The sequence below is a fragment of the Haliotis cracherodii genome, unplaced genomic scaffold (genome assembly GCF_022045235.1).
Source record: "Haliotis cracherodii isolate W230 unplaced genomic scaffold, xgHalCrac1.p SCAF_19, whole genome shotgun sequence".
In the NCBI taxonomy this organism is placed as follows: Eukaryota; Metazoa; Mollusca; class Gastropoda; order Lepetellida; family Haliotidae; genus Haliotis; species Haliotis cracherodii.
Window position 1 is genome coordinate 9866368 of NW_027266274.1, and position 25629 is coordinate 9891996.

Consider the following 25629-nt stretch of genomic DNA (forward strand, 5'->3'; position numbering starts at 1 on the left):
CTCCTTTCCGTTTTCGTTTTGTTTATTTGTTGTTTAACGCCACACTCAGCAATATTCCAGCTATATGACAGCGGTCGGTAAACAATCGAGAGATTGACATCATGAGCATCGGTCCACGCAATTGTCATAGAATGACATGTATCAACCAAGTCAGCGAGTCTGACCACCCGATCCCGTTAGTCACCTTTTATGACAAGCATAGTCACCTCTTTTCCGAGTAACATTGTATGTTGTTACAGCTACTTATGCTGATGACACAGTCCTCATGACAACAAATATACAGCACTTGATAACCATGTTAGAATCTATTCATAAGTATTGTGATAGATGGAGGCTTTAGGTAAATGTTTCAAAAAACAAAAGTAATGGATTTTGGAGGGAAAATCGTGATTACAACCATATTTTGGAAAATGTTGGGTCCTACAAATACCTAGGCATCACCCTGCAGAAGAATTCTAAATTAATCATTACAAAACAAAATCTGTTAGAGCAAGCAACCCAATCAATGTATTATGTTTTGGCCCAAGGACGTAAATTTAGTCTGTCAGTTGGTTGCCAATTGCGACTTTTCGATAGCATGGTCTTACCGATTCTGCCATATGGATGTGAAGCTTGCGGCTCGAAACTTTATATTATACAGAACATGTCCAGCTACCTTTTCAAAAACATTTAACATCATTTAGGACCAGTACCCTAAATTACATATATTTTATTGCAAACTTCTGTAATATATGTAGTTAAGATCAGAATGGTTTCTTTAAGGGCAAAACTCTTATCCGGAAAATAATCAAAATTGTCTTGGCGAGACTTGTTAAAATTTAGAACCTCCAATCACAATCTCGAGCTCGCAGTTGAAACTGGAAGATGGAGGGAAGAAAGATACCTTTAACTGAAAGAAAACGTCCATTGTCTAAATCATTTGATTAAGGTGATGAGTTCCACTATCGCTTTAACTATCCACTATTTCCAATTGAGAGAAAACAGCTGATTGGGAAATATTTTTACATTGCCATAAATGTGTACAAAATGAGTTCGCTTTAAAATAGTAAAAGAATAGGAACACTAAGAAAACTATCCATTTTCTTTGTAAAATTATAATGCTGCTATTTAACTCTATCAATATGTCTCGTAACTGAACCTTGTCCTGTATTCTTATTTACTGTAGCCACTGCTCAGTAAATCGGTTGTATATTTTGTATATTTGTATATAGGGAAGTTTATGTTGATGTATCAATGCTGTACCTCTAATGGCGCTGACACCGGCCAGAGGGTAATAAAGTTTAGTTCAGTTAAAGTGATGACGAAACGAATAATCTGTCTCAAACAAACATGCCAGCCTCTCCACCCCCGAATATCGAATCATCGGTCCCTAAGAAATAGTACTTAATTTACTTACATTTCATCTGGAAGAGCTTTCACCAAACCATTGTTTTATACACAATCAGCAGTGTTGTTCAATTGGAAGTTGATTCAGGTAAGTTAATAGATCATATATTGTGGGTGCTTCTATGGCTCACCTGGCTCATAAGACGCGCCCGGTCTCCAGGAAGTCGAGGTGAACTGGCCTCCATGAACATGTAGTAACCAGCGCCATTGCTAAGAGTGTGGTCAACACTGGGACCAGTCATACTGCTAGTAGTCCTACCCTTTGACCGCATCCAATCAAAATTGTCGTTATAACGAGTGTTGGACCAAGTGCACATGTCTTGCTCGAAGTCGCAGAATCCTGTGATTTTGGAAAGTAAGTTTGGTTATCTATATGATTATTTGATGGGTGAGTGAGTGACTGAGTTGGCCTAATGCTGTTAAAAAAATATTTCAGTTATATCACCATGTTTCACCTTTATGTCGAAAAAGGGATGATATAGATGTTCACTGTTTCCTTAATTCTAAGAGTGCTGTGATTGTGCTAATATAACCGACCAAGGATCACCATCATGGCAAATCTTGACTCAGTCGAGAACAGCGGATCATGATAGAGACTCAACGCTTCATATGTCCGCCTCTTTACTTCCCCCTATCACAACAGTTCTTTGTTATATACAACTTTCGTGCCACACGTGTATGTTGTTGATATATATTGAGAAAAAATGGATGATTTTCTTGAAGGAAATAGAAGAATTTTCAGAAATGTTACTTCCTACTTAAAATATGAAGAATGAATACTTAATTTTGGACACAAGTAATAGCTGAGGTTTAACCTACCTGATTTAGGGCATGCTCCCTGACCGACCAAAACATCGTCCAGGGCAATGTCACCCAGGAAGCTTGTACCAACTATGCCTTCAAAGACGACCTAGGATAGGAAGAATAATAAATCACACAGAGTAAGGTAAATAGCTCTCTGTTTGCATTACATCTATTTATCTACCTATATTATACCAAGTAATGGAGTCTGGACAAGATGAACCAGTCGTAAACTTCATGAGCACCGATCAGGGAAAGACAAACAGACAGATCACACATCAGTCATTCCATAAGTCTGGTCCACTTCAGAAACCAATTGGAAAGCTAACGTTTAAATTTCCCCCTCTAAACACCATGGAATCCACCCTGGTGTCGTCATCTGACACAGCTGAATATGTGTTGAAGAGGCATAAAATAATTCTCACTCACCTTGAAATTTCCAGGCGTGTAGACAGAAACCAATGCCTTCAACCATCTGTTGCCTTGATTATACGACCTAGTCCATGATGGATTAGTTAAGTTGTTGGTTGGGTTATTTTCCGGAATACTATACACATTAAAGGTGCCGATATTGCTTCCGTACATATGGTAGAAGAACTGCACGCAGCGTGGCTGACCGTTGGTAGATGTGAAGGTGGGGCTGATCAGACGTGCTGTGTCGTTGGGACGTCGCGGTGCAGAGGTTTCGATGTAGACGTAGTGTCCATAACGTGTGCCAGTCGTGTGGTCTGTCGTGGGACCTGTCCTGGAGCTGGAGGTAGACCCATGTTGCCATGTCCAGTCAAACACGTCTGTCCTGTCCTGAGTGTAGCCACACACAGATGCTGATTCGAAGTTGCACGAGTGGCTTGAGGCTGTCGGATCATAAGTATTGGTCAGTAGGCTTGATAGCTCCTCGATCATGTTATGGTTATGGATTCCGGATGAATCGTATACATCAATGTCAACAGCTTAGAAAACCCGATTGACTTGATAAGCTATTGATCAAATGTAAGAACATCAAACCAAGAAACGTATAAACAAATTTAAGTGAAAGTGTACTTTCAGTGTTGATTTTGTAGTTTATATTTACCTGAGTTTCAGATGTGCAACTTGCGTCACCTACTTTAGAACGTGGTTTTAATTAACTTCAGTTTACCCAACTGAATCAATGATCATCACGCTATCATAGTTACCTATTGATTGGCATGGTCCCATAGCAGCTCTGATGTCATCGATGGCAATGTCACCCTTGAAACTTAGTCCTCTGACACCCTCAAACAGTATCTACAAAAACACATTGAGCTGTACTTACAAACCAAAACAGGGGATCCATATGGGGTATCTACTATTTACTCCAAGTGGGAACACAAAGTAGGTAGGTGGGTAGGTAGGTAGGTAGGTAACTTGTTACCGTCCTGGACGAACTCTTTCATCACTTGTAAGGCGCTTGTGTTTATCGCAAGACATTGCTTCTCATCAAAATACACAGAGGATTACCTGGTAGTTTCCACTGGGTATGACGGTGACATCAGCATGGTTCCACTGATTGCCCTGAGTTCCGTACCGAGTCCAGATGAGCGTTCCCTTCCCTGAACCTCCCGTGGATGGTTTCATATAAACATTGAGCGTATTAACATCCGGGCCATACATACTGAACCAGAAACTGATGCATCTGGTAGGCCCGGCCTGGATCACCGGACTGACAAGAAGGGCAGTGTCGTTTGGCTTCCTTGGACTTGATGTTTCGATGAACATGTACCATCCTTGTCCTGAATAAGAAAATATTCTCCGTTTTTTTTTCTTTGTAAGTTTGGAAGGTTCAGGAATGTTATTTGCCTCTACTGGTATGGCAGACATGATGCGTTATTGTATTTTCTACATGTGTGGTAACAGCATATAAGAGTGATAGAGCGAGTTTGGTGAAACGTTGTTAAGAAACAATGTAAATCGTTCTGGTGCTGACAAACCAAGGATCATAATGAGCCAGAATTTGGGACTTGAATGTACATGGATTGAATTCTGAGACAGAAAACACTTAACGAATTGAGATTCATTAAACGGCTTGCTCTCCCTGGGAATCTCCACATAAGCTGTAAACACTCCATGTTTGTTGATGATCGCACAAGACTCCAAACAAGTCCAAGTGGAAAGGACAGGAACCTACCAGTGCCTTTGGTGTGATCGTTAGTAGGTCCAGTTTCCAGTGACCCTGTGGGACCTTGGGACCTGGTCCAGTTGAAGTCGTCAGTCATGGACTGAGTCCACATACATGTACCGGATTCAAAGTTGCAGTCGTATTGAGTGGGTGCTGCAACAAAACGTAATACAAGGTATCTCAGTTTCACCTATTCTGTTGCATTTAACTTGCAATAAATGGGATTAATGACAGACTGTGTGCCTTTGATATGCTTTCTGACACTCTCCTGTACCATTCAACATGTTTTCGACAAATGGTGATTCCGTTTGGTTTAGAGCCGATTACAAATCTCATGTAAATCTCAAATTGTAGAGTTGTTGCCGTTTGTGAGAGACTATGCCTGAGTACGTGTTTATTAAGTGATCCTAACCCTGGAAACAACGGAACATGTTAGCTAAGGGACGCAACTCGGAATATAGAACACAGCTAGCTGCTTAGACTTAGACTTTAACTTACTGGGTGTTGAGAAAGGTGATGTTGGACTAGGTGGCACCGTGGACGTTGTCGACTGCAAGCTGGGGTTGGCTGTAGTTGGTTGAACTGCAACAGCGAAGTTAACATTATCATCATGGGCAGGTCAACAAATATTACAATATTATATTTATTACTCACCATATAAACTCCGGTACTTTCTTTTCGTAATCTCACCATGATCATTTACATGATAATAATCAATAATCAACATCATATTGATTTTAACATCAATGCAATGAATACGGCAAAGCGTCATCGGTATATATAGGATAAGCATCATTTCCAAAGTTCTCAAGGTGACACAGCATGCTTACTGGCACAGTTGTCGTTAGTGAAGCTGACGTCGTCGACAGCAATGTCGCCTGTGTAGCTGCTCCCAACAATGCCCTCGAGTTGAATCTAAAATTCAATAAAGGGTAACATGTGACCTTTGGTGATAAAGAAAATCAAGCCTTCACAAGATATTCATATCTCATAGTAACAGTAAACCAGAGCAGAATATGTTAAACGTCTGGGACGTGGGTAACTTGTTCATTTGTTTTTCCGAAGATTAAACGTCTACGATTTGCGTAAATTATTTGTATGTGTTTCCAAAGATAAAATGTCGACAATGTGCAAAACTTGTTTGTATGTTTATTTCCGAATATTAAAGTGTAACTTGTTCACATGTGTTTTCATAGGTTAAACTCTACGACATGCATATCTTGTTTGCATGTGTTTCCAAAGATTAAACATCTACGAAATGCGTAACTTACTCGTTAGTGTTTCCTAAGATTAAGCGTTGATGACGTCGGTAAAGTTTTCCCATGTGCTTCCAAAGTTTACACGTTTACAACGTCAGTAACTAATCTGTATGTGATTCAAAAGATTAAACGTCTTTCCTCTCTGTTGAAGTCCGTGATGTGACCCAAATGTTGCTCAAAGCGGACGAAATCCAATTCATTCACTCACGTTTACAGATAGTTTTATTCGTACCTTGTATGTGCCAGTTGGGCTTTTGATTCCAAACTGCCCGAAGTGCCAGAAATCTTTTTGGTTTCCGCTGAGTGACCACATCAAGACCTTGTTGTTCCCTGACACTTTGTACACATTGAGGGTCCCAATTCCACTGCCTAGCATGTGGTACCAGAACTTGAAGCACCGGAGAGCAGTGGAAGGGAAGACCTGACTCTCAAGGAGCGCATTATCACCTGGACGACGGGGGCTGGAGGATTCGATATAGGCGTACTGACCTACAAACACCAAGAACAATCTTAAAGAGCGACTATTCTCTACGACTGGATTCCATTTCCAGTCCAGCTGTAATGAGTGTCTTTTGTCAAACTTAGGCTCATCATCAGCTCAGGGCCCTTGCCCCTCTACATGCAGCTCAGACAGCGAATGGGACTTCTCTCTACACGTAGCTCAGACAGTGCTGCCTACTCAAACCCACCTTGACTCCCCAACACTGGAGCCTTCTGCATTACCCAGATTGTCAGAAGGGCTGTATCCCTGGTAGCAAACCCGCGTACTCTCCCAATGTCAGTCAACAGTTTTGGAGGTACCAAACCTAATGCCCCGAGAACAACGGGGAGTCGGACAACTTGGTACTTGGGATGCAAGTGTGACATTTCGAAAGCAAGGTCCGCATATTTGCCATGATTTTCTTCAATTTTGTCAATCACATTAGTGTCAAAGGGGACAGAAAACTCAATGATATAAACGATTTCATTGGATTTATCAAAAAGGACAAGATCAGGTTTGTTGGCCTGGATACGTCTAAGGCTGTAAATGGGCCTACTCCAAAGAAATTTTGTATCTATCATTTTCCATGACGCCCTCTACATATTCCGGGTCGTACCATGGGTGGGAGCTCTGTGACAAAACCACAAGCATGGCGAAGACGGTAATAAAATGATCGAGCTACACCATCATGCCAGTTTCACTTTTCAGGCCAGACGACTTCATCTAAGCGAAGGAATCTGCAGGATTGCTGATCTTCTCAACACACTGCACATAAACTTGATGAGTCTGGGCACTTTGCTTGGAAGACACTCATTACTGTACCGTCCAGCAGTATAGAACCATCAACATTCATCATGAGTCTTGACATGCTTCACAAGAGGATCATCAGACAATTAATATGTGCAAAATTGCACAAAACAATTCTATATTATTGTTATCATTACTATTATTATTGCAACGTGACACTGTTGCCTTTTATAGCATGTGTGAATAAATATGAAAAAAGATATGGTATTGTGAATATTTTCAATTATGTTACCATTGGCACTTTGCGTTGTGTGATCAAAGCTTGGTCCCGTATATGAACTTGTTGTGTGACCTTTCAAAAGCAGCCAGTCAAATTTGTCTCCAGAATTTACGTTTATCCATGTACACAAGCCGTTGTCAAAGTCGCAGTTTCCTGTAATGGAATATCATAAAACACTAGCATCGCCCCTTTTGATTATCAACATACCACAAATGCTTCACATTTCACTCAAACTCATCTGATTTTAATTTGCGTGAGTAATTCGAACAAGCGTGATGAGGACCCACGCCACTTATGCCACATCGATGTGTCTTCAATTAAAGCAACATTGTTGCCAAAGCAATGGTCATATCTAGCTATAAATGCCATCAAACGATCCTGTGTTATTCTCACACACCATCTCCCGTTTTTCCCCACCCACAGTTCTCTACCCATTTGTAAATGGAATAAATCACAAATCGTTCCAGCAGCTTTCCTAATTTCCCACATTCACCACGACTCGTTTGGTGTTAGTTTTACAATAAATAAAGAATTTGTCACTTAACCCTTTTTATATTAATATTGTAACACAACGATACTGCCATTCATCGTCCACACACCTGGTAGGGCGCAGCGACCGTTTTTGATACTGACGTCGTCGATGGCCATGTCGCTGTAGTAGCTACTGCCAATGATGCCTTCAAATATAATCGTAAAATTGGTGGTGCTTGTCAGGGATACTTGGGAGATCTGCCACGTGTTGCCTTGGTTACCAGATTTGCTCCAGATCTTTACTCTTGGACCAGAAGCCGGCTGTCTGTACACATTCATTGAGCCCATTGTTGAACCGTACATGTGATAATAGAACTGAAGACACTCCCCGGTGCTCGGCGGGTAGATTGGACTTATTAGTAAGGCGTTGTCACCCCTCCGACGAGGAACGCTGGCCTCAGTGTACAGATAATGACCTGTGGAAGCATGATATGATAATAATTAGAAATCTGACAAACACATTATTCCTAAAATGTGAAATTAAACAAACACAATATGAACAGAAAAAGAAAAAGAGAAAAACATAATCGTCTTAAAATATCTTGATCAAGAAAAGATTATGGTGATTAGAAAACTGATTAAATGTACGCAAACAAATACTATCAGAAACCTGAAAAAAGCTGAAATCTCCAATCTAACAACAAAATAGACACGATCTAAGAACCCTATATAAATATTGTGCTTTCGTGTTTCAACAGCAGATGCTCAACAGTGTTGACAGCAAAGGATTAGAATTGTAAATCTGGTTTCAGACGTTTGCCACGTGGCCACAAAGCATGAAGACAAATCATGAATCAAGATCACGGCGAATCTGGGATTCGTACCCATGAATATTGGATTCTGGCACAACTAAAGAGCTCCGAAGAGTGAACTGGGACGAGTGAAAAGAATGGGTCATCCATATTTGGGGAAGTAACAGTTTACATAAAATGCTTCATAGTCACCTCTGTTGGTTCCATATGTGTGATCAGCGTTGGGTCCAGTGTTGACGCTAGAGGTCCTCTGTGTTGTCCAAGTCCAATCAAACTTGTCGCCTGTCCTGGTCTGATGAAAGCCGCACAGGTGGATGTCCTCGAAGTCACAGTCGGCAACTGAAATATTATTGAAACGTAAAAGATAGTTATGTTTTCAAAATATTTGTGTCTCCATTGATAGTTGGACAAGCAACACCTTACTATATGTTCGTCTGCACAGGAAACACGTAATTTGGCCTCTGAAGGGGTTTTGGTACACAAACAAGTTATTATCATGAACACTAATCTTACTTGTTGATGAAGGACATGGGTGGTTGGAGAAGTTAATGTCGTCAACAGCGATGTCGCCTTGGAAACTTAGACCACGCATCCCTTCAACGGCAATCTGTAATAAAGTGTGAAAATGAGGCTGTGGCAGGTGGGTGTGATGCATCCTAGTGCAGGGCGAAGTGGTACTGGTCACAGGGACATCAGGGGGCACAGATGGCCCAGTCGTCTAAGGCGCCGCGATTCGCTGTGCAGAGTTGCGTCCCTTGGGCACGCCAGAAACCTATGATTGTGGGTTCGAATCCCGGTTCGCCCCGATTATGTTTCTAGGTTTGTCAGCACCATATCTATGCTCGTGGGTTTCACTGAGGTGGTAAACGTCTGAGACCTGCATCACTTTGGGCTTTCCTCCCACATTAAGCTGACACGCCGCGATATAACTGTAATACTGTTAAAAGCGGCGTTAAACCCAACACAATCACACAGGGACATTAAGGATATGCTTCGTGAAGCAGCAATAAGTGCTATCGGATTGCATGGTTCGAAATAAAAGTGTTTTCTACAGTTACAAACGTCATCCTTGTCGTCACACCAGAATCATGACTTTTTTGTAGTCGTCACTGTCATCGTTTTTGTTACCTCCAAAAGATAACAACAATCATTGTCTTGATTATCCAGCGGGACATCGTGTCAGAAAGGAAGCACTAGCACAACATGTTGATCGTAAGAGCATAAGAACTACAATGAGGATCTGGTGGTTGAAATGTCTGACCTGGATGTATTTCATTGTACCCTGAATTTGTACATAGTCCGAACACTACCAACAATTGGTTTGCCTGACCCAACACCACCACCACCACCACAATCATCATCACCATCATCATCATCATCATCATCATCATCGTACCTGGAATGTCTGTGGACTTGTAATGTCAATGACAGCCTGCTTCCAACTGTTGCCCTGAGTTCCTGCTCTTGTCCATATCTGCGTTCTTTTGCCGGCGACGACGGTGTAGACGCTGAGTCTGTTGATGTGAGGGCCGTACATGTGGTACCACAGGCGCAGACATGAGCCAGATGTGCTGGACAGACTTGGGGACAACAGACGGGCAGTGTCGTTTGGCTTTCGCGGATATGAAGTCTCGATGAAGATGTAATATCCGTTTCCTAGAATAACAAACATACTTATCAACAAGGCACTGTCTGTATGTATAAATATGTTATTGTTTTGTTTTTCCATGCAACAAAACATGCAGGTTTGTACACCAGATCTGAAGTGCTATTACATTGAGGGATTTATCTTCTTCTGATGAGAGGAAGTACGGTCCAAGGTAAATGGGTCCAAAAGGTCCAAATTCTCAAAATGTAATTACATATATACCATTTAGTTAGATCTAATTATAATACATCCATTGCAATTTTTTAGATTTGTATTATACTGATAACAGGGTAAGTAGAAATAACGCTGTGATGGTAATTTTGTACATTCTTGCACATCTAACAAACATTTGGACAAACATCTAACAAACGTTTGGACAAAAAGGCCGCTTTCCCAATGTGTCCTGCAGAATTTGTGCTCAATCTCTCCGCCACTGTGTCTACACAAGGCCATGGGACTTGTTAGTTTGTTATTTGACTAGTTAGTTACACAAGGACAGAAATAAATACATATTCCATTTTATGATATATATATAATAATTGAGAAAGAATATCATTATTTATTGTGAAACAACTCCCAGAAAATCACGGTACCATTTCCTGTAGTGTGGTCACTAGAGGGCCCAGTCCCCTGAGTGACGGTAGGGCCACGAGCTCGGGTCCAGTTAAACTGGTCATCCTTGGCCTGTGTCCACTTGCAGTAGCCCGTCTCAAAGTTACAGTCATAAGGGGATGGAACTGTAAGGCAGTATGGCATCATCAAATAACTTTTTGTGTTGGTTTATGATACATTAATGATAATGTGACACAATACAATTACAGTTGTCCTATTATGTTCACCCGTTTCTTTTCACATTTTGTCGTTGCAACCTACATCGTAGTTTGGAAGCCAGTGTTGTTATCCTATATCCTCAAAGTCATTAATAAAACAAAACACACAAAGTCGTATTTGAAACATAATAATGTTATCCATAGAGCCTTTATCAGGACGAGTCACTGTGCCCAAATGGAAATATTAAGACTAGAATTTTCGAATTACAAACATGCTGGGCGTCAAACATTGATCTCGAATATGAATGGCGAACACACAAATTATTAGGACGTCCAGCTTTGCGTTCTTTGATAAACAGAGATCTAATACAAAACAGATGTTACCTTTACCGAAAATATAGCCAAGTGTAAGTTTTACAGACGTCTAAAGTCATAACTGTGTCCTTTTCGAAATCGAAAAATGTTTTCCGTGAATGTCAAAGTAACAACCACGCGTCCATGGCATATTGCTGAGATACAACCATTTCAGTGGACTAGTGAACTTGAAGCAGGCAGACAACATAATCAAACAATATCCTACACAATGTTATGAAGGAAACGACACGTTAACTTTGCTCACCCGGCGTAGTGGACGGTGCTGATGACGACGTTGGTATCGGAGACAGTGTAGGACCGGCAGGGTTGGCTTCGAATGGGAGGACTGAAAAATATTAGTTGTTTGTATTCGACTATTAGAGATCAATACTCTAAATCCTACATTTTCAATATTCGAAGTAAATACAGACTGTTTCATGGATTTTACTTTAAGGCTGAAAATTGATCAGAACCTCGGTTCCCTATAAGTAATATTGATTAACTGATCACAAGGATGTAACTAATAAAAGAAACGAATTTGGACCCTCTTATGGGTGAATTATCATTACTGATCAAGAGACACTTACTTTGACAAGAGGCATCTGTGAATACGACATCATCAATGGCGATATCGCTCTTGAATCCTTTTCCTCTTATTGCTTGGAATATCATCTGGTGTTTAGAAAAATACAGTACAGCTAAGTTATATATGAGGTTGTTTTAAGTTTTACATGGGGTAAACAGATACATTTGCAATATTCTTGTGTTTGAAGTACAAAACAGAATTTCGATTACCAAATACAAGTTCGACTATATCTGATGCCTTAAATGGAATACCTACTAATCCACCTTTGACATTGATTAGAGTTTCTGGATAGGAATTACGACTGATTGTAAGGAGATGTAACAATGTCAAGGCCGTGTTACATTCTCAGTTTTATAAGTCACAAAATATTTTTTGTCTCGTTTTGGAGCAATGTTACGAGAAGCAACTGCAAATATTCTATGGAATAATCCATTGGTTGTCAGACCAGTCCAGCTTTGCGTTTCCTGGTAAGAAAGCAGCTGTTGTATAACCAGACTCAATAAGGCTGGCTAGTAATTTTGTCTGTGTTGATCCAACCGTTTTAAAGCATTTTGCAACTGTGAATAAATATTAAATACAGTGGAATCTGTCTTCTCAAGACTTGCATGGGATTTGGGTGTATGTTTGGTTTAGACAGCAATCCGGATCAGACAGAAATCTAATGCTGACAAAGAGTTCCGTCCTTGATATCTCACACGAAATTATACAGTCAATATTGAAGACATGTGTACATGCACAATAATACCAAAATGATGTGCCGTGGAGAAAGGACGACATAAACAATAGGAACATACTGGTACAACTGAAGTACAATGGTACACGATGGTGATGCTTTAATCAAGCCACATTGGTGAAGTCTGGTTTACTGTTTCTTCAGCTATAATCGCGCGACTTACATTAAAGGGGTTCTTGTTAAAGATCTTGACCCGACCCTGTGTCCAGACATCGCCTCTGTCACCTGACAGTGTCCAGATAGTTGTGGTGGTGTTGGGGCCCTTGAGGTTGACGTTCAGTGTGCCAGTGTCAGCACCGTACATGTGGAACCAAAAACTCATACACATCCCATTCGTTGGCTTGAACAGGCGGCCCATCAGCATTGCAGTGTCGCCCGCAGTCTGGCCTGACGACTCGATGAAGGCATAATGCCCTGTAACATTGACCGAAGATTTATAGTGAGTGGGTGAGGCGAGAAATGTAGGCTAGACATTGAAGAAGACAGGTGTGGTGGGGGAGGATAAAGAACAGGGAAGAGGTCCTCATGAGAAGTGAAGGATTACAGCACCAATCTCCTGGTATCCCTTACACGTGCCTGTATGTGAAATAGCCGTGATGATGACATACGTTAACCCATGCATATAGAGAAAACAATGACATGAATATGTACCTGCAGATGTTCCTACGGTGTGGTCAAAGCTTGGTCCAGTGTATTGACTTGATGTTGACCCAATACCGATGATCCAGTCAAATTTGTCCACACCATGAAGATTTCTCCAGGTACAGAGCCCACGTTCAAAGTCACAGTTCCCTTTTGACATGAGAAAAAGCTGGATTCTCCAAACAACCAAATAGACACGATCTCAGAACCCTATATAAATATTGTGTTTTCGAGTTTCAACAGCAGATGGTCAAAAGTGTGGACATCAAAGGATAAAAGTTGTAAATCTGTTCTCAGACGTTTGCCACTTTGGAGTAGCCTGAAGACAAACCAAGAATCATAATCACTGAATCGGGCTTTTTTCGTGCCTCATTCAATACAACTCATGGCATGAATTTGTCAGCATTATCCCGGCATTAAAATCATGTCGTGTGAACGATTGTTTATGGCGATGATTACTATTGATATTTGACCGATGAAAGACAACACTATTCATATAATGAATTTCAAGACATTCTATCTTTCACGCAAAAGGTATCTCTCTGTCCATGGAATGGGTGAACCAATGGTCCTCGAAAGTATGTCAACATGAGTTTTTATATTTTCATAGAGTATTCAACTTTTGGTGTGTGTATCAAGGATTTGAAGAAACATTGTCTGCATATCCACGTTAATAAACAATGTGCTAACTGTGGTATAAATGTCCATTTCCTGAAGAGTTTTGTGATCCAAGTAACAGACAGTTGGTCCAACACCTATTTTGTGAGCATTGTCATGCCAACTTTACAATACCCTTACCTGGCATCTGGCAAGCGCCCACTGCTACACTGACGTCGTCGATTGCAATGTCTCCTTCATAGCCATTTCCGACGACGCCTTGAAACACAACCTGCAAAATTATGATAAAAAAAACTGCAAAGGTGACCCATGTAAGACACATTACATTTTGCACAAATATATGTATAGATATGAAAGGACCAACAAGTCAATATTTTTATGTTTAAATACGATGACAAAGGAAAGAAACAGTTGAAACTGGAATTGAATCTTACTTATCTTACAATTGATTGGCTTCACCATCCTCTCGTTTTTTCTGTCGTATTTCAAAATTCTTGTCATACGTTATTATTCAGAGGAAAAATTTGGATTCCATTTTTCGTAATCGCCTCATACGGATTGTCACTACTATACTCAATACAGACTTACCCCTTAATAACAGGCAATCTCTGTTGTATATGTTTCGGTGTAACCTCATTAGTCTGGCACCCATTATTGGTGAAACCACCACTTTCTGTGGGTAACTTCTACATATATGTACTATACTCAATGCCATCATTCGTTAAACCAACATGTGTTATTCGGGACAATTTTACTGACGCCGGTATCAACGGGGTCCGGATTAAAATGGTTTCACTACACATTGAAACAGCGATTAGCTCAGATTGCTCACCTGGTAGGGTTGTTGACCACTTATTGTGACTTGTCCCGGGATCCACGAGTTGCCCTGGTTCAGTGTCTTGTACCAGATTGGGGACGTCAGGTTGCCTGTAGTCTTGATGTAGATTTGAAGCATGCCTATGTTCTTACCATACATGTTGTAGTAGAATGACATGCACTGGGGTGCCAGTGTGTTGACCGTCGGGCTAATAAGGCGTGCATAGTCGCCTTGTTTCTGTGGAGCACTCGTCTCAATGTACATGTATTTGCCTAGAAAAGAAAACGCAACAAATTCCTGTATTGATTTATAGACTTTTGTTATGTACTCCACAGCTCATAAAATTTGCGTCTTATCAGTTCTTTTATTTTTTCACAGTGTAACATCAATAATTCAAACTGTATCATGCCAGTGAAGTCGTTCTGACAAGCAAAATTCCATATTCCAAGTTAAGGAAAAATACCTTTTTTGCATACTGGAGATTTTCCAAAAATAGATTTATTACATTTGATCATCAATATTCCCTTGGAGAGTCATGAATGCTGTCATTGTAAACATGTCAGTAGATATCAAAATATATACATACCGCCGTCATGTAACTGGAAGATTTCAAAGTGCAGGGTTAAACAACAAAGAAACAAAAAGTAGATCTGTATTTTTTTATGTTTTACCAGTATTCGTTCCGAGTGTGTGATCACTGCTTGGACCTGTGCCAAATGATCCTGTCCTTCCACCTTGCTGTGACCAATCAAAGGTGTCCGTTTTGTCCTGTGTCCATCCACAGAGGTCTGCAGGCTCAAATGTGCAGCTGAGTCCGTCTGAAAGTTGGGCACAAGAATCGTAGGTGACGTGGGAATTGGCAAAGACAGGAAGCTAGGAATTCGTCACATGGACATGACACTTGTATATTGAAAACTACCTGCAATGATTTACTGCATGATTCTTGTCATGCTTACTTAAGCTTGTGATGGTCAGGTGCCATATGAGCCTGGATCATTAAACAGATTGGACATCTCTCCATCTCGAGCATTGTCAACAGCAGCAACAGTGTCTAAATCATAGTCTAACCTTTAGAGGGACACGTGCCCGCGATGACCTTGATGTCATCTAGGCCAATGTCACCGGCATAGCTGGGGCCTCGGACTCCCTCCAACACGATGTTGACTGATGATGTTTGTTTTGCAATCTGTATTTGTCCAAAGATCCATTTGTTGCCTTGGGACTTCATTTTGGACCATATCGGATTACCAAGGGTTGATCCATGCTGAGATGAAATACAGTAAACATGCTCAAAAAGAAGATCACTGATGCCCTTTGCATGCTGGTCACCAAAGTGGTTACTTTCTTCCAAACATTTACTTATGGTAAAAAAGTATCACCCAAACAAAAGCATATCTCAACCGCCCATGAGAAACATCTACAGACAGAATAATAATAATAAACATAACATAAGTTGGTGCTACAATATTAACAAAGAAGTAATATCATTGAAAATAATTGCCTTTATTTAGGAGCCTTCTTACTCTTAATCTCACAGATTAGGGAAGAATATTCATTTCAAAAGTAACTTGCAATGAGAGTACTTTAGGATGACAGATTGAAGTACCCACCCGTAGGTAGACAGTAAGTCTGTTGATATTCGGCCCGTACATGTGGTGCCAGAACTGGAGACAGTAGGCCTGATTGGTTGACAACTGGGCAGAGACGAGCCGTGCTGTGTCATTCTCGATACGAGGCGCTGATGTTTCAATGTACATGTACCAGCCATTTCCTATAATTAAATATTATTTATTCATCATCCATCACCATCATCATCATCATCCTTCTTCTTCTGATATCTTTGCATGAGTTATCTGTTGAAAAGAAGTAGCCTAAAGAACAAAGCATTCAATCACCATGTTGAAACGCCGGGTCTGAGTACGATTTGTGAAGCCCATTTTTTAACTCAACCGCAAGTAATATATTACTGAAGACGGCGTAGAATTTACCTACTTATTCTCTCATTCACTTATTATCATCACGTCACTCACTCGTCCCTTTGGTGTGGTCGACGGTTGGACCGGTACTGCTGCTGCCGGTTGGACCCTGTGTTCTCGTCCAGTCAAACTGATCGTCTTTGGCTTGGGTCCATGAGCACAGGTTAGTCTCAAAGTCACAGTCATACTTGGACTGTGAAACTGCAATGTTAAATTGGTGTTGTATTCTGATTGAACACCAACAACTGCATCTACAACAATATTCCTGGATCTGTGGGAGGAGCATTAGCATTCAAATTACGGTATAATGCAACTTAAGTTACTTTGAAGTGACAGCTTTAGATTATATTTCAAGTTAAAAGAGTTCCGGAGTCAGTTAAAAATTAATAAAAGAAATATTACCAGTTATGACAAACACCTGATCATTCCTTACCAAATGTGCTGGGTGTTGGGCTTGTCAAGTGAACAGTGGTCGACGCAATCTTTGACGGGTCTGCCGATGAAGGTATATCTGCAATGTAAGAATGATCTATGACTTCAAACAGTTGTTGATCCAATCACCATCATCCATGTCATGAATGCAGGAGGCATTTATTCGGCTCAAGGAGACTAATATCCACAAAATATAACATTAATGCCAGAGAATAGCCAGAGAAACAAACTCTGTTGGGTGTAAAAGGCAAAATAGTAGTGCAAATTATGTGAGTTGATCATTGAAAATTAGGACCCGTGAAGATCTGGGATAAAATTGGTCTTCAGCAACCTATGCTTGGCGTGAGAGGTGACTATGCTTGTTGTAAGAGGTGACTATGCTTGTCGTAAGAGGCGACTAACCGGATCAGGTGGTCAGACTCGCTGACTTTGTTGATGCATGTCATCATATCCCAATAGCGTGAGTCGATGCTCATGTTTATCAATCACTGAATTGTCTTGTCCAGGCTCGATTATTTACAGACCACCATCATTTAGCTGGAATATTGTTGAGTGTGGCGTTAAACAACAAACAAACAAACAGACACTGAAAACTAGTGATGACACCAGGTGTTCACGGTCAGTGTAAGTATGTCCTGTCCTACCGGTGTGACTTCGTTCCTGTATGCTGGTGGTTAGTGTATTGACTGACATATGCCTTTTGAATGGGATCCCTGTTTTCAGATGTATTTTAACCTGTAATTAAAACTCACATCCACAAGCTGAGGTTGTGAATGTAATGTCATCTATGGCTATATCTCCGTAGTAGTCAGAGCCTCGCACGCCTTCAAACCGCATCTGCAAAGAATGGCTATGAGTTAGGACAAGAGCAATCAGTATTTAACTAATATTTGTAAGAACATCCAGAAATCAATTTTATTTATTGTCATAAAACCTGTTATTCCTGGCACAAATTATGATATGTCCCCGGGTATCTATTTTTAAACATGCCCCAAAAAATTACAGTAGTATAAATTCATTGTGCCCATCAGAAAATAGTCATGTTAAATATAAATTCACATCTTGAAAACCACAAAAATAGATCGGAGGGATTTATCCACGTTTTTCACTCTAAATAAATTGGCAGTTGCTAATTAAACTGGACTGCTCAACGTTAAACTCCCACTGACATTGTTGATCTTATCATGAAACTAGTCCTTTAATAGTTTGGAACATGTGTCAGAACACCAAGGGGACATCGTTGGTCTTACCATGAAACTCGTACTTTAATAGTTTGGGGCATATGTCAGAACACCAAAGGGACATCGTTGGTCTTACCATGAAACTCGTCCTTTAATAGTTTGGGGCATATGTCAGAACACTAAAGGGTCATCGTTGGTCTTACCATGAAACTAAGTCCCCATGGTCCCCAGTATGGTGGTCTCCCTTCCGTTGCTGACGATTTCTAGCCCATTTTTATATTGTGATGTTCATTAATGCTTACTGTTTCTATTATTCACAACTAGTTTTAAATCAAGTCTGTGATATTCTAGTTATTCTACTGTCCTTCGTCGACAGGTTTTTATTTCGTATAATTATGTGTATTATTAATGTACTTCTCGTCACGATATGGCTGAAATACTGCCGATGTGACGTTAAATCTTAACTCACACACACACATACCATGAAACTAGTCCTTTAATAGTTTGGGGCATATGTCAGAAAACCAAGGGGACATCGATGGTCCTACCATGAGACTAGTCCTTAAATAGTTTGGGGCATGTGTCAGAACACCGAGGGGACATCGTTGGTCTTACCATGAAACTAATCCTTTAATAGTTTGGGGCATATGTCAGAACACCAAGGGGACATCGTTGGTCTTACCATGAAGCCAGTTTTTTGAACGGGTATTGGCATCTGTCCCTGAAGCCAAGCCTGACCCTTATTTCCACTCTGCCCCCACATCCAGGTGTGGGTGGTGTTGGCCTGGTTGTCAATATACACGTTCAGAAGTCCTGTGTACAGAAACATTTGAAGGCATAGATAACACTGTCCACTGTTAGCCAACCAGCTTTCATTTAAAAACAAAACCTTTTTCACAGTTATTTAGTGATTACATAATATATGATACAATACACTTCTTCACATATTGCATCCCTACCAAACAGTTACCTTGCGTCATCCCCTGGTCTGTTTCAATAATACCATATAGTTTAAGTGAATGTTAATGAACATATCTCCTCCCTGCTGTAATTATCTTACCAATCGAGTGCCCATACATGTTGTACCAGAAGCTCATGCATTGGGTGGTGGTGAAGGGAGGCAGGAGAGGACTCTGAAACCACGCCCTGTCGCCTGGTACCCGAGGAGCAGATGTCTCGATAAACATGTATGTTCCTGCAATACAAAGTAAGGTAATTTACCTTATCTCCAAGTTCCCATCCTATTTACAGTGTGTGTGTGTGTGTGTGTGTGTGTGTGTGTGTGTGTGTGTGTTTGTGTGTGTGTATGTGTGTGTGTCTCCATCACCTTGGAGATATCGCTACAATGTAATTGCATCACAATGCATTGGACACCAATGTTTCATCATAGGTTATCGTGACATCCCAATCAAATGACATCTTCAATATCTGCCTCACAATCTGGTTATTACTGTTTACACCCTCAATTATTTGAAGTAATTATTTTAGATGATGACACAGCATCTTACCTTCAGGTCATCTAATATATCAACACAAGTCAAAATAAGTTTAAAACTACCAGGCATATGACTCGGAGTTTTAAAGCATGTTCATACAATACGCTGCAGATTGTCTCGTTTTGTACATGTTCACCCCAAATTCTAGCAGACGCACCTGTGGCACCGCTGGTGGTATGGTCAGAGACTGGTCCCGTGTAAGCACTTGAAGTTCTTCCTGATCCAGAGATCCAGTCAAAGTCATCTCCTCCAATGTTCTTCCACATACACTTGCCCTTCTCAAAGTTACAGTTTCCTGGGGCTCCACAGGCTCCGTCTATGATGAGGACATCATCAAGACCGATGTCACCAGTGTAGTCGCTGCCCATGACAGCCTCAAACACAGCCTAAAGAAAGCAGAGAGTCAACTGTAGGAATGCCTACAACATAGTCTCTTTGTTTTGAGTGAGTCAGTAAGTGAACGAAAGAGTGAGTTTGATTTAATGCCACTTTGGACAGCATTTCAGTTTAATCATGGCGTATCAGCCAAATTTGGGAGGAAAGCCTGAAGCTACACACATCCACATCTTTTCAACTAATTTTCGACCTGAGCTAGTTGTTAAAGATACAAGTGGTACAGTCTCATCGGTTTCATATTTAGGTCTACGCAAATAGATCCCCAAAATATAATAAGGGGGATTTGGGATTCAAACCCACGTTCATTTTTCCCTGGTGTGTCTAAGTGACGCAACTCTGCAACATGCATGTTTGACTTAGATTACAAGGCTAACTGTGTCCCAAAGACATTGATCATTTACGAAGAGCAGCGTGAACACATATTCATTCACCTAATGGTCATAAAGTCACAACTACTCCTACCTCCCAGCTTCCTTGAGATTTGACAGTCGCCCGCCCTTGTAACCAGAGGTTACCTTGGTTGCCTGACCGCGTCCATATTGCTCCCCCGAACTGATCGCCGACTTTAGCATAGACGTTAAGGGTACCAGTTGCTTTGCCCCACATATGGTACCAGAAGGTCAAACAAGCAGCGTTTGTGGCCTTCTGAACAGGAGAGATAAGTCTAGCGTTTTGTCCCTTGCTTTTGCCAGAGGCCTCGGTATACATGTAGTGACCTGGAACATAGTGTGAACATACTTGAACTGACCATACTTATATTAACAGTCTACAATGCACGTGTTGCTTAACTGTTTGAGTCTTTATTTGTAGGAGTGAGTGAGTGAGTGAGTGAGTATGGTTAAACACCGCTTCTAGCAATATTCCAGCAATATCACGGAGGGGGACACCAGAAATGGTCTTCACACATTGTACCCAAGTCGGAAATCGAACCCAGGTCTTCGGCGTGACGAGCGAACGCTTTAACCACTAGGCTACCCGACCGCCCTTACTTGTAGGATGTGCTCCATGTGCAACGCATATTAATCAGTATTATTGAACAATGTAATCATACCTGAAGATCACACACAAGGCTTTCCAATCATATTTACATTTACATGTACTTTAATGACAGACGTGTGAATGGATCAAGTGTTATTTTTTATTCATATCTGTGGAAAGTGTTTTGTCACTTTTATCGTCTTTCCCCTTACGTTTACTGTGATTGTGATCTTTCTCTGACCTGTAATCACCCTGTCGAGTCCCCTTATCCTTACTCAACTCATTGTATCGCATGTAATAGTTCACTTCTAAAATGTAAAGGTATTTGAGTTCCTAAGGTACTCTGACCACGCCGAGATAACGTGGCAGCTTTGTCGCACCAGAGATTGTTCCATAGGTGTGGTCGTTCGAGGGTCCCGTGTCAAAGGAGGCTGTTCGTCCATGAGTACGTGTCCAGTCGAAGTTGTCACGTGGGTCCTGTTGATAACTGCAGATATTTGGATCTTCAAATCCACATGTGTGGAGGGACCCTGAAAAAAATAATGTTTTATTTACAATAAAGTTTAAACAAATGCGCACTTACACTGGCGACGAAGATGCTATGATATAATGTTCATGGAACCAAAGAATACAAATAGACACAAACGTCCTAGCCTGTGCTTTTAATTTTTTACCATGCCAGTTTTAAAACAATCCATTCCATGGTGATTCGCGTCATTCCATCCTTTTGTGTCATTTGAATTTAATGACATTTTCCCAGATCAGATCTCTAATTTTGTTTGTCATACTGTTTTTAAATGACGTTCATTACTGGTAGACCATAAGTTTAAAAATTGTATTCTTCCATCTATGTTTCTTAGTTTGCACCCCGTGAAGATCCAGGTTAGAATTCGTCTTCAGCAATCATGCTTGTAAAAGTTGATAATGCTTGTCGTCAGAGGCAACTAAGGGGTTCGAGTGGTCAGGCTCGCTGATGTCAATCGCTGAATTGTCTGGTCCAGACTCGATTGCCTACTTCACATAGCTGAAATATTGCTGATAGCAACGTTACACAACTGACAAAGAAGATGTATTTGGCAAAATCACGACGGAGCTTAATAAATAAACACACTAACCGCACAATCCATTTGTAAGACTGATGTCATCGATGGCAATGTCTCCTTGGTAGCTTGTCCCACGGACACCTTCAAAAACGATCTGGTAAGTGGAATTGGGCGTGATGTTGATATCAATCTCCATCCACTTGTTCCCAACGGTTCCATGTTTGGTCCACACAGGGCTGCCAAGCTTTCCAGAAGACATTGTATAAACGTTGAGGGTGTTGACATCGGGGCCGTACATATGGTACCAGAAGTGGAGGCATTTGATGGTTGTGTCCTTCACAACAGCACTGACCAATCTGGCTTTGTCATTTTTCACCCTAGGCGTCGATGTCTCGATGAAGACGTAGTACCCAGAGGCTGTTCCTTTGGTGTGGTCAACGGACGGTCCTGTGTCCCCGGTCGATGTGCCGCCTTTGTGTCGAGTCCAGTCAAACTGGTCATCCTTTGCTTGTTTCCAGCTGCATAGGCCTGTCTCAAAGTTACAGTCATAGGGAGATGGAGCTGCAATATACAATGTATACATTCACATCAATGGTAACAAGTAAAGGGGTGGTGGTGCTTCATGGCTTGGTCTACTCCTTGACGAGCCAGCACCTTTTAATGGTGAAGAAACATATCGTATCTCGATGCAACCCTTATGATAAGGTGCATATTGACCTTGTCTCAGGTTTTCACAGGTCTCGTAGGTCATGCGTTAGTTGTCACCTAAGAACCACAGGTCCATCATGACGGAGGAATCCATATTGAAACTGATTTCACTCGTTTCATTCCTTCATCAAGTTAGTTAAATGTTAATCAGTATCAAATCAACATCCTCTTTAATCACCAACAAATGTTTCTGACAATATGCTATCCTTTTGTCTGAAGTCTGCTGTTTACAGCTAAATCACAACCCCATTACAGCCCTAATTATTTTATAGATACAGAAGTCTGTCTTTTATTTGGCATGACAAAATTAAAATACTCCCTTTAGACAAACTTACTGGTGACATCACTGGCGTGGATTACCCAAGTCAAAGATTTCGGTTACCATACAATAAATTTATCTTATTATAATATTATAACAATGCGTTTCTTATTCTGAACCAAGCACATCCAGTTGATGACAGTACCTGCAGTTAGCGGTGTTGGTGTCGTCGAGAGCATGGACTGTGGAGCAACTGATGATCCGGTTGCTGCCTGTGCAGGCAGGACTAAAATGTAAATGGTTTAGAGTAAGATACACCCGAACAAAATGCAGCCACCTTCTTTCAAGAGTGGGAGGTAAATTTGAGAAGTATTTCAGTAATATCACGGAGTGTAACTACGATGAGGGATACAATATAAAGTTGATGCATGTCGTGTACATGTGGAGCACAGGTGTGCTGAAAGCAACCCAAGACTTATGATCTGAGATTCGTACCTGCAATCAGCGGATCCTGAGACACCAAGAATCAAATACCTTAAATCCGAATCCCACTCGTACGAGGAAAAGAATAACTCACATGCACATTGTCCTGGTTTGAAGGTAATGTCGTCGAGGGTGATGTAGCCGTGGGCGCCTCCAAGACGTACCACAGAGAACACAACAGTGTAAGGTTTAGTGCTGGTGAAGGTAGCCTGCCCGTTCACCCATGCCGAGGCACTGGTTCCTTTAGCCCCGTCAATATACCAGATAGGAACCCGGGTTGAGTTCTGTAAATGCAATATCAAGTTGGAGTGAGTTGGGTTTTATGCCTCCTTTGCAATAGCACAGTAACATTGGAGGCGTATCCTTTCCTTATCAAAGCTAGGTCCTTGGTACGACCAGCTAACATCTTAACCACTAGGCTACCCCACCCTCACAGTTTACATGGGCATTAAGTGGTTACAAATACACGGAAACGCACATCAACACCAATCAAAGGACACACGCTACAATATTGAGTAATTGACGGAAACACTGGTTGTGTCTGTGCATGTTAATTGGAGGTGAATAGATCATCACAAAGTGAATGTCATTCAGCAGCCAGCAAATTTCAGCTACATACATCGGCCTGTTAATATTGGAATAATGGTCAGATGGACCTGTTACCCACCTGCACTATGTACATGGTGATGGAACCGAAAGACGTGCCAGTCTGCATGAACCAGAAAACGATGCATCGCCCTGTGTTTCCAGTAGGACTCATGGATTGGGACACAAAGTCAGCCGTGGCCTTGGCGGCAACGCTTCTACCATCTCCGATGTACATGTAGGAACCTGTGTAGATGAAGTAGTTGATTAACAACCTTCTATTTCCCCATCAATGCAAGTAGGCATCTGACAACCTTGAACTTTTCACCTGTCGTTTTACATACGGCGTTTCCTATACTACCGACCGTTATGTGTTTTTGGAGAACTATTTTTTTATCATCATGTCAAATCTATTACCACATTTCAGTAATGAAATATATTAAAAAAACCAGCAACATTTGTCCAGTTCTTCCTGATTCGACGAGACTGATATTATTTAGAAGGATCACTTAAAAGACAAAGTTTGTATTTCTACTTGAACCCTGATCCAAAGTGTTTGGAAAAGAATTGTTGTTGTTATTGAGTAATGTTGATACGTGTCAGGGTACCCCGAAAGAGTGAATCGTTGCCAATAAACAATCACTGATTTGTCTGATTCATACTCGATCAGCCTCCATGAAACAGCTGGAATATTCCTGACTGAGGGGTTAAACAACAAAAACAAAACCGATACACACCACTTCTATGAGATGACAGGTAAAGATAATTACATCACACTGGACAACTTAAAGATTGACAGATGAACGATGTCTGAGAAATACTCACCGTTTTTGGATGTGCCAAAGGTGTGGTCTCCCTTGTTGGGGTGGGTTCCATATTTGTTAACGTTTCCTGTCAATCTCACCCAATCAAACTGGTCAGTGCGAGAATTGGACCATCCGCAAGTACCACTTTCAAAGTTACAATCGCCTATTCAAAAAAATACATAGTACACTATTGTGTTACGATATTTAGCATGGGATACAATTAAAACATAAAACATATGCTACATTGTTGCCAACATGAATATATCCTGTGGAAATTATGTAGCACTTCTACCAACGTCAGTGACTTCATAAACGTTTTCTAGGATGAACAGTTGCCCAGTGATGAACGTGTTGGCCTCTCTCAAAGAATACCGGCGTTTGAATACCAAACGTAACAAAATATGACGTAGCCACATTTTTGTTCATGTATTTCAGGCATACTGCTGAAAACAGTTGCTGTTGATCCGTTATTCGGGGAAATGTAATATCTATCGGGATATATTTGGGGAACTGATGGTTGTTTGCTGATATTATCAAGGTAAATACCAGATGTCACAAAGACTTCAAATACATGATAATCGAAGGCATCATGACAGCTGACATTTCACTTGTCATTCCTCCAGCACGCCAAATAAAACCACATTGTAACTGTATGTCATGAAGTTGAATGAAACTCGTTAAGTCACAGTTTGGGGAAGTATGTTTGTTTGCGAGTGTCCACAACGCGTGTATGGAGATCCACGT

The 25629-nt window shown here is 41.0% G+C and overlaps 1 protein-coding gene across 1 annotated transcript in view; it reads right to left on the reverse strand.

Moving 5' to 3' along the window:
- Nucleotides 1-25629, reverse strand: part of LOC139466930 (MAM and LDL-receptor class A domain-containing protein 1-like) — an 81780-nt gene that overhangs the window by 55405 nt on the left and 746 nt on the right. Inside the window, exons 3-39 of the mRNA XM_071248653.1 lie at nucleotides 24905-25048; nucleotides 24162-24325; nucleotides 23589-23778; nucleotides 23217-23297; nucleotides 22117-22605; nucleotides 21382-21531; nucleotides 20486-20739; nucleotides 19785-20013; nucleotides 19192-19326; nucleotides 18814-18944; nucleotides 17703-17787; nucleotides 16952-17029; nucleotides 16573-16719; nucleotides 16153-16313; nucleotides 15611-15806; nucleotides 15214-15360; nucleotides 14558-14814; nucleotides 13906-13996; nucleotides 13117-13257; nucleotides 12629-12879; nucleotides 11734-11818; nucleotides 11412-11492; nucleotides 10616-10759; nucleotides 9771-10030; nucleotides 8888-8981; nucleotides 8567-8713; nucleotides 7691-8038; nucleotides 7104-7244; nucleotides 5816-6072; nucleotides 5155-5239; nucleotides 4823-4906; nucleotides 4334-4477; nucleotides 3667-3938; nucleotides 3363-3453; nucleotides 2617-3041; nucleotides 2206-2296; nucleotides 1518-1726 (exon numbers count right to left, since the gene is read on the reverse strand). Coding sequence (XP_071104754.1) covers nucleotides 1518-1726; nucleotides 2206-2296; nucleotides 2617-3041; nucleotides 3363-3453; nucleotides 3667-3938; nucleotides 4334-4477; nucleotides 4823-4906; nucleotides 5155-5239; nucleotides 5816-6072; nucleotides 7104-7244; nucleotides 7691-8038; nucleotides 8567-8713; nucleotides 8888-8981; nucleotides 9771-10030; nucleotides 10616-10759; nucleotides 11412-11492; nucleotides 11734-11818; nucleotides 12629-12879; nucleotides 13117-13257; nucleotides 13906-13996; nucleotides 14558-14814; nucleotides 15214-15360; nucleotides 15611-15806; nucleotides 16153-16313; nucleotides 16573-16719; nucleotides 16952-17029; nucleotides 17703-17787; nucleotides 18814-18944; nucleotides 19192-19326; nucleotides 19785-20013; nucleotides 20486-20739; nucleotides 21382-21531; nucleotides 22117-22605; nucleotides 23217-23297; nucleotides 23589-23778; nucleotides 24162-24325; nucleotides 24905-25048 — 6479 coding nt within the window. The remainder of the gene's footprint in view (nucleotides 1-1517; nucleotides 1727-2205; nucleotides 2297-2616; nucleotides 3042-3362; nucleotides 3454-3666; nucleotides 3939-4333; nucleotides 4478-4822; nucleotides 4907-5154; nucleotides 5240-5815; nucleotides 6073-7103; nucleotides 7245-7690; nucleotides 8039-8566; nucleotides 8714-8887; nucleotides 8982-9770; nucleotides 10031-10615; nucleotides 10760-11411; nucleotides 11493-11733; nucleotides 11819-12628; nucleotides 12880-13116; nucleotides 13258-13905; nucleotides 13997-14557; nucleotides 14815-15213; nucleotides 15361-15610; nucleotides 15807-16152; nucleotides 16314-16572; nucleotides 16720-16951; nucleotides 17030-17702; nucleotides 17788-18813; nucleotides 18945-19191; nucleotides 19327-19784; nucleotides 20014-20485; nucleotides 20740-21381; nucleotides 21532-22116; nucleotides 22606-23216; nucleotides 23298-23588; nucleotides 23779-24161; nucleotides 24326-24904; nucleotides 25049-25629) is intronic.